The sequence below is a fragment of the Alosa alosa genome, chromosome 3 (assembly GCF_017589495.1).
Source record: "Alosa alosa isolate M-15738 ecotype Scorff River chromosome 3, AALO_Geno_1.1, whole genome shotgun sequence".
Taxonomy (NCBI): Eukaryota; Metazoa; Chordata; class Actinopteri; order Clupeiformes; family Clupeidae; genus Alosa; species Alosa alosa.
Genome location: NC_063191.1, coordinates 14537553 through 14553028, shown reverse-complemented (window position 1 = coordinate 14553028; position 15476 = coordinate 14537553). Strand labels below are relative to the sequence as shown.

At 47.1% G+C, this 15476-nt stretch overlaps 1 protein-coding gene across 1 annotated transcript in view; it reads left to right on the top strand.

Annotated features, from left to right (window-relative positions):
• The window catches only part of man1a2 (mannosidase, alpha, class 1A, member 2), a 104821-nt gene that overhangs the window by 53973 nt on the left and 35372 nt on the right, over window positions 1-15476 (top strand). The window contains 1 exon segment of the mRNA XM_048238802.1: window positions 7340-7458. Within this exon segment, the coding sequence (XP_048094759.1) occupies window positions 7340-7458 (119 nt within the window).

Here is a 15476-nt window from a genome sequence, read left to right as displayed (position 1 = left end):
ATAAAGCACCCAGCCCATTTGGGTATCTTACTATATTTGTACCAAAAAAATAACATTGTAGCCTACCATGATTTGAAGAGCAGTAGCCTAAACAGTGTTGTAAGGCTGCGATGTAGGCTACAAAACCACTTATTTACAGATCAGCTGGCTGACGCTGCTTTTGCCAGCTGTCCGTACGCCAGGTCAAATGTTGTATCATTTTATCCAGGCGAAAGATACGTTTAGATTCCCATGTGAACAGTTTAGAAAAAAAGTACCTATTTTGAAATTTGCTTTGCCATTTTTTCTACTGTCCCAGAGTTGTCCCAGACATCATTCTATTGTGTCCCGAAGCATTTTTTATGGTCCCGGGACGCCGGTTATCGTTAATTTCGAGCCCTGGTTTAATTGCAGATTAAACACCATGTGGCGCATTACTGCTAACGGGTTTGATGATGAACATGAAACGGCATGGTACGCTCTGAGGTAGTTCTGAAGAAATCACATGGTTTATCTGAGTAGGCTGGAAAGTCTCTTGAGTAGCAGCTTCTCCAACGTGGAGCAACTCCAACTTTCTTTTTTCTGCTTCTCTATCTCCCGCCCCTCCAAAACTGTGGCCATCTGTAGAGCTAATTTTCTTTCAATAGATGAGATCCTAATCAGTGAGAGAGCAAGCACACCCTCCCAGAAAAAAAAAAAAAAAAAAAAAAAGAAAAAAAAAAAAAAAAAAATGAATTGACAAATTGGGCTTGGTGAGGACTTCACCCCAGGAAGAGGTTTGGTGAAAAAAGGAAACTAAGAAGGTAATCAGCCCCCTGCCTTCCACCTCCTGGGCTGAGGTTCAAAGACAGGACGGTCCGCCACCCCACTCCATTCCACTCCCCTTTACGCTGAGTGGAGCTGGAGGAGTGTATGTTGGGTGAGGGTTTCGTTCTGCCACCCCCAAAAAGAGGACGTACTGTATGAAAATGGAACTCAAATGGAGATGGGGGAGGTTACCCTTTGGGAGAAGCATTTCTGTTTTTCTTCAGGCTAGAATTTAGCTCCGTAGCATACTGTGCATGTGCATATTCAGATGCTCTTTCTAGAAGTTAGCTGCGTAGCATACTGTACATGTGCATATTCAGATGCTCTCTCTAGAAGTTAGCTGCATAGGATACATGTTCATATTCAGATGCTCTCTCTAGAAGTTAGCTGCGTAGCATACATGTGCATATTCAGATGCTCTCTCTAGAAGTTAGCCGTGTAGCATACATGTGCATATGTAGATGCTCTTTCTAGAAGTTAGCTGCGTAGCATACTGTATATGTGCATATTCAGATGCTCTCTCTAGACGTTAGCTGCGTAGCATACTGTACATGTGCATATTCAGATGCTCTCTCTAGAAGTTAGCTGCGTAGCATACTGTACATGTGCATATTCAGATGCTCTCTCTCTCTGAACATTCGTCCAACTTTCTCAGCCCTCTGAGTGAGACTCTCTCACTCCTTCCAACAGCAGTTGTTACTGCAGAACACACACACACACACACACACACACACACACACACACAGCCTTCTCTGTAATCCATCCCTAGATTTTGTGATGTAGAACACAGAGAGTGCTGTGGTGTTTAGCAGTGACTGCTCCTGGAGTCTCAAGCAAGCTGTGTGTGTCTCTGTGTGTGTGTGTGTGTGTGTGTGTGTGTGTGTGTGTGTGTGTGTGTGTGTGTGCGTGAATAAAGAATGGAGGCCGTGCTTGGCTCAGACAGATGAGCGGTTGCTAATGTGAGCTGTCATGTGTTAGCACATCAGCACTGAGACCACCGCTGCTTCTCAGAGCTGTGTGACTCAGACGACATGGCACGGCGGAGGGACTGACCTGATTAACAGATGGGCTCACACATTTTTTTGCACGTACACAAATACACACTTGTGTTTGTTTGTGTGTGTCTGTGTGTGTGTGTCTGTGTGTGTGTGAGTGCGCGCATGGATTCTAAATTCTACATTCTCACACAAACACTCGTCAGACAGCTGACTCATTCTCTGCAAGCACACAAACAGACATGCTTGTGGTTTGCGGAGGGACACTTTTATGCACACACATACAAATACACACAAACATACACACAGGGGGAGAGGAATAGTGTGTGATTAGATCCGTTAGACACGTAATTACCTACAAACAAATAGAAGAAGATTGGAGCTTACACACACACAAACACACACACGCACACACCACACACACATGCATACAGACACACAGCCAGAGCAGGCAGCTGGTTGATGAGCCCAGCAGATGTCCTTGTGGTGTCCAGGCTGAGTCCCTGTTCGGTAATGTGCAGGTCAGTTTGGCTGCACTGCAGTGGAGTGGGGGAGTGGAGAGAAGTCATTACTGCTGGAGAGAGCCTGTCTCACACCTCTCCGCTCCTACTGTCTATCTGTCTGTCTCGGGCTGAGAGGCTGGCCACAGATCCCCATCCATACCCACTTAACCCTGCAGGGAGGGAGAGAGAGAGAGAGAGAAAAGGAGGAAACAAGAGGAAGAGAGGATATGAGGGACACAGAGAATGAGGGAATGGGGGAGTGAGTGAATGAGTGAGTTGGGGAGGGAGGGAGTGTGTGTGTGTGTGTGTGTGTGTGTGTGAGAGAGAAAGCGATAAAGACAGAGAGAGCGAGAGACTGGATATGGGTCTTTTGTGGAGGCTTTGGCACAGGGACAGCCATGTTTCTGTCAAAATCCCTTTTCTGTTTTCATACTCCACACACACACATTGCTCAGGGGCTCCGAGTGGATGGAGAAAATGAGGTGAGAGTGATGAAGTCATCACATTCTTGGTGCCATGTGTGGATTGGTATTAGAGCTGCAAGAAAATTTGCCTGAAACCTGTCGCCTGATGAATCTGGCAGCCCTGATGGAAAGAAATGGTGCTACTACTGTGTGTGTGTGTTTATTCCCCCCTCAAATAACCTCATTGCATCCAATTTGTTTTATACAAGCAGTGTTTGGCAGCCCTGTCGTGGCTCAGTGTACACGCCAATCTGCAGTCATTTGATATGATTGGCTTGCTCGCTTGGGGAGCCGGGGAGAGGGAGAACGAGAGAGAAGAACGAGAGAAAGGAGAGACGGAGGGAAGGAAGGGAGAGGTGAGAAAGTAGTCGGGTGAAAGAGTGAGCGAGGAAGATGGAGAGGGTGAGAAGGGTGGAAGAGAGATGAAAATGAGAGAGAGAGAGAGAAAACTCTGAAAAACTGAACATTCTGGCTAGTTGGCAAAGAACATGAAGAAAAGGTAAAGTTGGAAAGCTTGTACAAGATGGATGGAAATAATGGGGGGGGGGGGGGTGGATGAGGACGGTTGCACAAAGGGGCCAGGCAGAGATAAAGATGAGATTGAGTAAGGATGAATAGATATGAATGAAAACCAGAAAGAAAGAGAGAATGAGACGGAGAGAGATGAAGGGTCAGACCAAGGGAAGAAGGGACTGTCAAGTGTGTGTGTGTGTGTGTGAGAGAGAGAGAGAGGTATGTACTGTAGGTGGTGGACGAATAAAAGTGTGTGTGAGGTTTGTTTGTGAATGTGTGATGAGGGGTGTGTGTGTGTGCGCGTGTGTGTGTGTGTGACATAAAAAGTCATAAGGCAAAAAGAGTGTGTGTCTGAATGCAGGAGCGTGCCCAGATTGAGAGAGAGAGAGAGAGAGAGAGAGAGAGAGGGAGCCTGCATGGTCTGAGTGTGTGGAGAGGAGAGGTAGTTTTAGAGTGCCAGGAGTGAAGACAGAGAGAGAAACTCGAGACAGAGAGAGAGGGGGGGGGTATAAATGACCTAAGAAAAAGTTGTGCAAAGAGGAGAGAGATTAAATGAATGAGTGAGAGAGAGAGAGAGAGAGAGAGAGGGAAGAGAGGAAGAGAAAAGAGATGACTGGAGGCAGGGGAGTGAGGGAGGGATGACTGAACTAGAGGTCAGAAGGTAATGGGGGTAATAAGAGTGAATGAGTGCGAGATGGAGAGAATAATTAGACAGTAGAAGGGAGGAGTGCAGAAGAGAATAGACTCCACTAAGCGCCGCTGCTACAGAGAGATGGATTAGTGCGCCATAGGACACGGTCATCTGTGGAAGAGGGATGGAGAGAGCAACAGAGAGAGGGAGGAGTGAAAGGAGGGCAAGATGGAGAGATGAAAGAGGAGAATGAGTTGCATAACGAGACAGATACATGGACGGAGAATGAGGGACGACAGAGCGTTGAGCGCCGAACGAGAGAATAATGAAGAGGGATGGAATGGAGGGATAAGAGGATGAGGAAATGAGACTGGCCTAGTAAGGGAGGATGAACAGAGAGAGAAGGGTAGAAAGTAGAGTTAGTATAAGGGAAAGGAAGGATGGAGGGATGGATAGATTGGAGGATGGATGGATGGATGGATGGATGAAAGCAGTGAATGGAGAAGCCAAGGATGTTCGTTCGATACAAATGATGACAAAGGAGGGCTTAGAAGAGAGAAGAGGAGGAGACAAGGAGGAGGAAGAGTTGTCATAAAAGAATGCATGAAGAGGCTGAAGAGAGAGGAGAGGAGAGAAGGAAACAAGGCTGATGAGAGAAGAAAGGACAGAAGGAAACAAAGTGGAAGAGGAAAGGAGGATCGAGATGAAATGGGAGGAGGAGAGGGAAAAGAGAGAAGCTGGAGGGAAGAGTGGATGCTTAAAGTAGGAGAGGAAGATGAGGAGAGAAGGAGAAGTAAAGAGGGAGTAAAGGGCAGGTAGGGTGGAGGTCTGGAGTAAAGAGGGAGGAAAGGGCAGGTAGGGTGGAGGTCTGGAGTAAAGAGGGAGTAAAGGGCAGGTAGGGTGGAGGTCTGGAGTAAAGAGGGAGGAAAGGGCAGGTAGGGTGGAGGTCTGGAGTAAAGAGGGAGTATAGGGCAGGTAGGGTGGAGGTATGGAGTAAAGGGCAGGTAGGGTGGAGGTCTGGAGTAAAGGGCAGGTAGGGTGGAGGTCTGGAGTAAAGAGGGAGTAAAGGGCAGGTAGGGTGGAGGTATGGAGTAAAGGGCAGGTAGGGTGGAGGTCTGGAGTAAAGAGGGAGTAAAGGGCAGGTAGGGTGGAGGTCTGGAGTAAAGAGGGAGGTAAAGGGCAGGTAGGGTGGAGGTCTGGAGTAAAGAGGGAGGAAAGGGCAGGTGAGCTGGTGGGAGGTCTGGATTTAGAGCAAAACCAAGGGATAACCCGCAGCAAAAAGGCAGGTTTGACACTGCTGTGGGTATTTTAGAGTGATTTGAGAGCACACACTGTCACACAACCATAATAACCCTGCAGCAAGTCCCCAAAGACAAGAGTTTACATAACACACACACACACACACACACACAAACACACACACACACACACACAAACACACACACAACCTTGTTTGTGTCATTTCCCATCTACACACAAGTACACACACACACACACACAAACACACAAACAAACAATGATGCTGTGTATTATAAAACAGTCAGACAAATAACACCTCCAAATTCTAGGGAGTAAAGACCAGTAGCCTAAGCTACTAAGCCTAAGCCTAAAAAGACAGACATGACTTCAGCTTTGGCACACACACACACACACACACAGACCAGACCTGCCTGTGTGTAAGCATTGGGGAACATAAAGCAAAGGTCCTCAGGCAGTTGGCTCTTTTTTAAAAAGCTACAAATAGTGAAGCACTGTGTGTGCTGTTGGCCAGTGCTGGGGAGTCACCCTGCTCAGTAAAACACTCGCAAGTGGCAGGAGTCTGGCGCTTCTTAAAATGTGTGTGTGTGTGTGTGTGTGTTCCTTACAATTCTCCAGACAAGGCAGGCAGACCATACAGGGATGCTGCTTAAACGTTTAAACGTGTGTGTGTTTAATGCAGTAAGTGGAGTGGATGTGTTGATCTTTATCCTGTCCTACCCAGAGAAAAGTGTCTGTTTCTGTGTATTAGCATCATAGCGGCATACTGCATTAGTCACAGCTGCTGCTGCTGTTGTTCAGCACATCTCTGCTCAGTGTCAAAGGTCATGTTTGCCTGTCATTTAGGGACCGTGAGGAGAGAAGGATTTATAAGCAACCAGTGCAAATGTCAGGAGAGAGAGACAGAAAGAGAGCAAAAGAGAGAGAGATGTTACATCTTACTGTTTCCCTTAATGCTGTCCATGTTGAGAGAGAGAGAGAGAGAGAGAGAGAGATATATATATATAAAATGGCACATATATGATATATATATATAAGATATAACAGGGCAATATATAGGGATTGAGACAAAATAGATATATATATATATGAGGCTGAGTTAGGAGAAAACTACACATGCATAGGGATGGGAGGAGGGGAGGATGGAGGGAGTGTGATAGGTGGAGGAAAAAAGAGAATGTGAGAGAGATGGGGACTGTAAGCAAGGGATAGATGGATGGATAGAGTGAGGGACGGAGAGAGAGAGAAGGACGGAGAGCTAGAGAGAGAGAGAGAGATGTAGCTGTCAGGCCAGTTCTAATGAAGGCTGTGCTCCTGTAATGGCCTCGGCCACCTTATTGAAGGTGAGTGAGAGGTAATCAGAGCCAGAGGACAAGACGGACACACACTCACACATACATACACGCACGCACACACACACACACATTTTCACACACATTCAATAACCAGCTCAACTCTACTCCCCCTATTGCCATGGTTACTGGCTATTACACATGCAGATGTGCGCACACACACACACACACACACAGGCAAGCATAAGTGCTAAACTGTGGCAGATGTGTCTCTGGGGAGCATGCAATGCACCCTGTGAGTTGGTGATGTCACAGGAGGATGCCTCGTTTTCTGCTTTCTGTCAATCCTTTGCCCTTCAGAGCCTCCTACTGGCTGGGGTTGGTAGTGCATGTAGATTATCTGCTATTTGACTAATCAGTTATCTGAATGTGTGGTGTGTATGTTTATGTGTTTATGCAGTCAGATATGGTTTGAGTCATGTGTGTGTGTGTGTGTGTGTGTGTTTTGTGCATGTGTGTATGTTGTGTGTATGAATCTGCCCACCCACCCCCACCCTCCTGAATTAATAGGCCTGCTCCAGCCACAACACATGTAAACCACTGTGTCTTTATGAGAAGGGTGTGTGTGTGTGTGTGTGCGCCCAACTAAAAAGCAGAGGCAAAGCTGGAAAAATCACTCGCTGCTGCTGGATTTTTACTGCTGTCGATTAATTGAGGCCTTTTATGTGTACAGAAAGCAGTGTCACTGTGTGTCTGGGGTGTGTGTGCATGTCTGTATGTTTCCTCAGTGATACTCCGGGAAAATAATGGTGTGTGTGTGTCATGGTGAGTCTGTGTGTGTCAGTATGTGTTTATACAGTAAGTGTGTTAACATAAGCTGGTGTCCTCCTGTGTGCAGGTAATTCCCAGATGGGGGCCACCATAGTGGACGCCCTGGACACCCTGTTCATCATGGGCCTCCGCGACGAGTTCAAGGATGGACAGGAGTGGATCGAGCAGAACCTCGACTTCGGAGTGGTGAGTGGCTTTGACCTTGCTGCCATTACACACACACACACACACACACACACACACACACACACACACACACACACACACACACACACACAATCTACCACCTAGACACACCAGAGCTCTCACTAAAGACCATTATACACATATATACACACACAGACTCTCTCAAACACACACACACCTTGATTCCTCTGTCTCAGTCTTAACATCTAGACACAAACACACACACACACACACCCACACACACTGACTCCTGTGCCCTCTCCTGCCTCCCCTCTCTCTTTACATATATTCAGCAGACACTTTCATCCTCAGTGTCTGCATGGTGTTCATTACCTTTGTAGTGTGTGTGTGTGTGTGTGTGTGTGTGTGTGTGTTCACCACTTGGCCTCTCTCGCTCCTGATCTTCTCGGTTGCCAATGTTGCTCCACCGTATTGCATTTACATTCACTTATTCATCACTTTGTCTTTATCTCGGTGGGACAGAGTCACGGCACTTGACCGCTATACGGAGAATTGGACTCGTGACCTTGTGCGGTGTTGAGTGATTCATATCTCTCCCATGGTCACGTCGCCCGTCTTTGGCAACACAGTTATTCATCGAGGAAGACGGTGGACACGGTGCAGAGAGATAGGAACCGCTGACCGTCTGGTTTAGTTGGAGAAGCAGGAGAGAGGGAGAGAGAGGCTCAGCTTCTTTTCGTGTCTTCTGTAGCCATGGACACAAATGTTTTCCTCTGAGTGTCTCCTCAATACCCCCTCTGCTGTCACCTCTTTCTTTCTTTCTTTCTTTCTTTCTTTCTTTCTTTCTTTCTCCTCTCTCTCACCCTCTCCCCTTCTCATCTTCCAGGTGTTAAAGGATGTGGAGAAGAGAATATGAGAGGAGCATGAACTATATTTGTCTACACACACACAGTGGCTGGGAGATGTTGCTGCGATGAGGTGTGTGTGTGTGTGTGTGTGTTGGGGTGTGGCTTGATGGTTGAGGGCACATGTCTCAGCCATTTTGATGAGTTGGACTGAAATGACTTTGAGCAAACCCACACGCACACACACGCTCGCTTGTTTATTCGCTCACAAACACCCTCACATGTGTACACACACATCTCCTCACTCTCATTAACAGACTTCAGAAGTGGTGTGCAAATGAGAGGCCTTAGGTGGTTGACATGAATCAATCAACACTCTTGCATTAAGGGCCACATACATACACACACACACACTCACACTGACATGTGCCTCCCCCTGTTCCTTGAGTGCCTATTAATGGAGGCATGTTGTGAATGTGAATGTAGTTTCTCATGTCCTGAACGGCTCCTCAAAACACAGCACCGTACAACACAGCACAGCACAGTACAACACAGCACTTGGTAGCACTGTGTGTCACAGCATGGCACAACACAGCACTGGGTAGCACTGTGTGTCACAGCATGGCACAACACAGCACTGGGTAGCACTGTGTGTCACAGCATGGCACAACACAGCACTTGGTAGCACTGTGTGTCACAGCATAGCACAAGACAACACTGGGTAGCACTGTGTGTCACAGCATAGCACAAGACAACACTGGGTAGCACTGTGTGTCACAGCATAGCACAAGACAACACTGGACAGGACAACATAGCACTGGGTAGCACTGTGTGGTGTCAAAGCACAGCACAGCATAGCATAATACAGCATAGGATGGCATAGTGCAACACCGCATAGCACAGTTCATCCCAGTACAACACAGCTTAATGCGTCACGACAGGCCACACCACATCACAGCCCCGTGTCTGAGTGTGTGATGATGATGTTGCGGTGCGCTGTCGCCGGGGCTTCTGGGTAACCTGGGCTGGAGAGGGGCCCAACAGGCGCGTATTGATGTCTGTGGAAATGAGCTTTGACTGATCCATTGTGCAGCGTGGCACTGGGTCGGAATTACTCTGGCACCCACACACCAAATGCTTTCTCTGGCTCTCTCTTTCTATTTATCTGTCTCTCTCTCTTTTCCCTTGCTTTCTCTCTCTCTCTCTCTCTCTCTCTCTCTCTCTCTCTCTCTCTCTCTCTCTCTCTGGCTGTCGGCGCGTCTGTCTGCTCTTTACTAAGCTGTGGCTCAGTCACTCCAGGGCAATATGCTTGTGCACACACACATACACACATGCACACACACACACACACACACACGATACAGGTGCACACGCACTCACATTCATATACAGACACACACACACACTGAGCTCACCATGCTTTTCACCCTATGGTGTTATATTGTGACATTGGTGCAAAGTCACACATCAGAAACAGTGAATGTTAGTGCACCAATTACACACACACACACACACACACACACACACACACACACACACACACACACACACAGGCAACCTGGAGACTTAGCAGGCACCATGGAAACCATCTGGGTCATGCAGCGAGAGCAAGGTGCAGCTGACTGCCTGGAGAGGATAGAGCAGAAAGAAGCTTCCAGGAAAAAAGTCATCTGTCAAAATGTGTGGCGAGAGAACATGCAGAATAAAAAAGTGAAGGAGTGAGAGAAAGGAGGAGAGCGAGTGAGTGGAGGAGAGAGCAGGAGTGAAGGTCCCCCCATCCCTCAGGGGACGTCTGTTTCTCCTCCTCCTGCTGTCCTGCTGTGCTCTACCACTCCAGTCTTTTCCTGTCTGCCTTCTTTTTTTTCATGCGTGCGTGCGTGTGTGTGTGTGTGTGTGTGTGTGTGTGTCAGAGCCTACACAGTTTCAACATGTGTGTGTTGTGTGTGTGTCAACATGTCTCCTGTGTCAGAGCTACACAGTTTCAACATGTCTCCCTGTTCCTCAGAGCCTACACAGTTTCAACATGTCTCCCTGTTCCTCAGAGCCTACACAGTTTCAACATGTCTCCCTGTTCCTCAGAGCCTGTCTGTAGGGAGCTGGTGTCTCTCATTCTCCCCTTTCTCTCTGAAAACATATGCTACAGTTTCTCAGTCTCTTCTCATTTAATTTTCCAGTGATCATGGCTTCCTCCTTCCTTTATTTGGTCTTTCCCTTCATTTTCTCTCTCTTCTCTTTTTCTGTCCTGTGACTCTCTCTCTCCCTCTTGTTTTGTGCGACGGTGATGGGGAGTGTGTATCGTGGTTTTCACTGGAGCACAAGCACCTCTCATCTGCAGCCATCTCTTCTGAGTGTCACCCACAAAGTCTAATTTCAATTTGCGGCCTTCAAGCATCTGAATGTGATTTTATGAGTCTAATGTAGCCGGTACTTGAAAGAGTTGTGCGTCCATTTCACACTGTGATGGGCTGAATGTTTATGTGCTTGAGTTTGGATAGTCCTAGTGCCCCTCCATACTGTTGCATTCTCTCTCCCTTTTTCTCCTGTTCGTATCTCTGCTCCTCTACTGTCTTTTGGATCCCCACCCCTACATCTTTCTTTCCCTGCAATTCACTCACCATTCTGTAGACCTCTCCTGCCACCTCGCTCTCTCTCTCTCTCCTTCTCTCTCCCTCTCTCTCTTTCTCTTTCTCCCTCTCTATTTCCCTCCCTCCCTCTCTTTTTCTCCCTCTATTTCCCTCTCCTTTCTTCTCTCCTTCCCTCTCTGTCTGTCTGTCTGTCTATCCTGAGCTGCTCCGTTAGAGCAGAGGTTAATTAGGACTCTCAGGCTGAATGTGTGAGTCAAACTGCGACTGCACTGCACTGCCCTGTGATTACCTCTCCGAGAGCAAACCGGCCTCACACCGGCCAGTCGAGGGAGAGATGGGGGCAATTGAGAGAGGGAGGAGAGCGGAAAAGGACGGGAAGGAGAGAGTAAGAGAGTGAGATGGGGGGAGGGAAGGAAGGAGGGAAATAGTGTCCAAATCAGGGAGTGAGGTGAGTGGAAAGAGACAGGCCTAAGGAATGAGAGAGAGAGAGGGGGAGAGAGAGGGAAGGAAAGAGGGAGGGAAATGGTGTCCAAATGAGAGAGAGAGAGGTGAGAGGGGAGAAAAATGAGAGAAAAAATCCAAGCCAAAAGAGCAAGAGGAAAAGAGAGAGAGAGAAGGGGGAGATAAGATGGGAGAGCAGGAATGAGAGTGAGGGAGGGGAGGGAGAGAGAGAGCGAGAGGTGAAAAGGTGCAGGGGATGTGAGGAGCGGAGTGTGTGGAGGAGAAGTGCCGTGGCCCTGCTGGCCTCACTGCTTCCCGAGGTGCGAGCCTTTGGGAAGAGTTTCTCCATAATTAACCTCCGGAGTCAGCGCCCTCTATTACTATGTGTGTGTGATAAACAAGGACTACGAAGGGACAGTGAAAGAGCGAAAAGAGGTTGACCCTTTGTTCTGCAATTTGTTTTTCGAAGGCAGCTTGCGGTCATTTTGTGGTCACTCAAAAGTTCCAATCTCGTAAAGCGGTCCCCTTGACTTCCTCCATCTTTCCCTCTCCCTCCCTCTCCTCTCCCTCTCTCTCTCTCTCTCTTTTTCCTTCCCTCTCTATTTCTCTCTGTTGCTCTCATCCTCCCCTCCATGTAGGCGCTGTAGAACAGGCTATATGATGAGATCTCCGTCTAGACTTACTGCGGTTTGTTCAGTGTCCAGGCCTTGTTGTGAACTGTGGCAACCTTTGGCTCCTTTTAAGGCTAAAGAAAGGCTAAGGCTTCTCGCGCTGTGTGTGTGTGTGTGTGCGTGTGCGTGTGCGCTTTTGTGTTTAGTGTATCTCCACAACTGCCTTCTGTACTACCCACTAGGGGTGTAACGGTACACAGAAGTCACGGCTCGGTTCGGACATCACAGTACGAGTTCGGTACAATGGAGGGAAAAGCAAAACAAAATGCAGAATGCAATTTTTTTTTTTATTGTGCATGTCTCAGGCTGTACCCTAGTCCTACCACCTAGTGTCATATAGTCTCTCCCCTGAGCTATCTGCAACAGCCTGAAGTGTGCAAGATGTTAACAGTAGGCTACAATAAGTAGGCCTACCCAGACTCCATCTGTAACTTGTAAACAAAATAAGACAATCAGCTATAAAACTGAAAATAGGCCTACAACATCTCTTTATTTCTGAAAGTGCAAATTACATAGAATAATTATTTTAAATCCACTTAAGCAAGACCTTCAATATCCGTGTTTAGTTGTGGAAGGGTCTACAATTTGCTTCAATATTTTCCAATGTGTGTACAGTAATAATCTACTAACTGTGAAAATATCACACTATTTTTCCTTCTTTAAAAAAATTAAATTGCTCATTTCATTTCATAAACAGACTACAACTAGAAGTCACGTGATTACCCTTTGATGTTAACTCACCGTAGCATGATTTGTTTATTAGCCTGGTTAGTGTTGACACGTTCTTTTACTGTCTATGCACTTAACACTGCCAGCTCCTCATGTGAGAAGTTACAAGTTACCCTAACATAAAGGTATTTACGACGCGATTTACATAGCTTTCTGTCATTAAGAAATCATTGTAAGCCATAGGTTTTGGCCCTATTTGTATGTGTAAAGGCTGGTGAAGTGCAGGGGAAGTTTTTTTTTTCTCTCGTTTCAGTGATTGGCAGCCTACATCATCTGGGTGATGGCGTGGATGTGTAGCATGTTCGATGTATTTCCACTCACATAACGTTACCCAACAACTGCTGAACACCGCCGACACACAGTTTCATCTTATCTGGCTGACTGACTCGACCGACGACCTGACAAAAAAATGACAAGCGCCAATCAGAGCTTTAGAGCTAAGGCGAGGCTACAGATTAGCGTTAGTGTCGCTAAAGAACTCTCGTATTTAACAGTAATTATTACATTAATTAATCCGCACGCGAGTTTTATGTATTTTTATACCGTGTATTCTCTGTGTAAATTCATGCACCGAACCGTGACGCCTGCATTCATTTCGGGTTCAATCACGAATACATGTACCATTACACCCCTACTACCCACTTATTTAGTCCTGACAGTGGAAATATGGGCCTCAGACCGCACGCTTAGAGGCCATATTAAAGACATTACTCTTAGTCTAGTTAATCTGGAGTCTGAATGTGTGTGTGTGTGTGTGTGTGTGTGTGTGTGTGAGAGTGAGAGGAGGGGAGTGTGAATGTGTGTGTGTGTGTGTGTGTGTGTGTGTGTGTGTGGAGGGAGAGAGAGAGAGAGGGGGATAGTAGGGAGACTGATGAGTCCACTTATGAAAGGGAGATGAGAGAGAGGGCCCAAAGAATAAAGAGATGGTCAGGGAGAGATTGATCACATATAGGGCCTCCCTCTCCTACCCTGCCCTAAAGAGAGAGAGATAAAAAGAGATGGAGAGATGAGGGATAGATTGGCATATTGGGCACAAGAGGCAGAGAGAGATTAAAATGCCCAAAAAGAGATATATCAGACATATGCGTTAAAGGGCAAAAGATATTTAGAGAGTTGCCCATAAAGAGATACAGCGAGGAGGGCAGCATATTGCACATGTCTGGTTCCTGTGCCGCTAATGAATGATTAAGAGGCTGCCATGTTCACTCCTGAGTACTGTTGGACCAGTTTACCATATTGCCCACATATACACCCCCTCTCCTACCTGCCTCCTGCATATACATTCTGCTCACATATTTACACCCCCTCTCCTACCCAGCCAATATATACTGCTCACATATATGCCCCCTCCTTACCCTCCTCATATACATATTGCCCATATATGCCCCCTCTCCTACCCTGCCCATATACATATATATACCCCCCCCTCCTCTCCTACCCTGCCCATATACATATTGCTCACATATATACCCCCCCTCTCCTACCCTGCCCATATACATATTGCTCACATATATGCCCCCCCTCTCCTCTCCTACCCTGCCCATATACATATTGCTCACATATATACCCTCCTACCCTGCCCATATACATATTGCTCACATATATGCCCCCCTCTCCTCTCCTACCCTGACCATTTACATATTGCTCACATATATGCCCCCCTCCTCTCCTACCCTGCCCATATACATATTGCTCACATATATGCCCCCCTCTCCTCTCCTACCCTGCCCATATAATATTACTATACATATATATACATGCCCCCCCTCCTATCTTCCTGTTGCTTACATATACCCCTGCCCATATTATTTTCCACATATATACCCCCCCCCCTCCCTACCCTGCCCATATACATATTGCTCACATATGCCCCCCCCCTCCTACCCTGCCCATATACATATTGCTCACATATATACCCCCCTCTCCCTGCCCCTATACATATACATATTGTTCACATATGCCCTTCCTCCTCCTCCTACCCTGCCCATATACATATTGCTCACATATATGCCCCCCTCCTACCCTGCCCATATACATATTGCTCACATATATACCCCGTCTCTCTCCCCTTCTCTCTCCCTCTCAGCACATCCCTTCATCTGTCCTCTTTTCGCTTTTGCTCTTTCATCACACCCCAACTCCACCCCCCTGCTCTCTGTCCCCCTGTTCTCTCTCTCCCTCCATCTATCCCTTTCTTAAAACATTCCATTTTTCCTCCCTCTTTTTCTCTCCTTTCTCTCCTTGCCTCTTTCTCCTGGTGTCTATTCTGTCTCTCTCTTCCTCTCTGTAGCCCTCTTCTCTCATCCCTCTTTTCCCTGCTTGTCCTCTCAGGCCTTTACCTAGTTTCCATCCTTCCTTCCTCTCCTTCTGTTGTGATGAATGACCTCTGACCTCTGTCTGGATTAGTCACCCTAGTTAACCTGTTCAGATATTTAAAGCCGGTTAGCAATGCTGCCGCCTCTACGGATACTGCATCAGAATTAAGACGTCAGACCTGACACACACACACACACACATACATGTTGCCCATCAGACACAAACACACACAAGGTACACACATAGCATACATTGCTTACACACATGCACACACACATGCAATCCCTGTTTCAGCACACACATGCATTAGACACACACACACACACCTGAATTAATACACCTGGCAGGCGTAATGCAGTATGTATCGTACCTATGGGGATTAAGTGGAATTAATGCGTAGGGCTGAAGTCCTCTAAGTGATTTTGAGAGGAGCGGAGCGTCGCTTAATAACGCTGATTGGAGCTGACGTT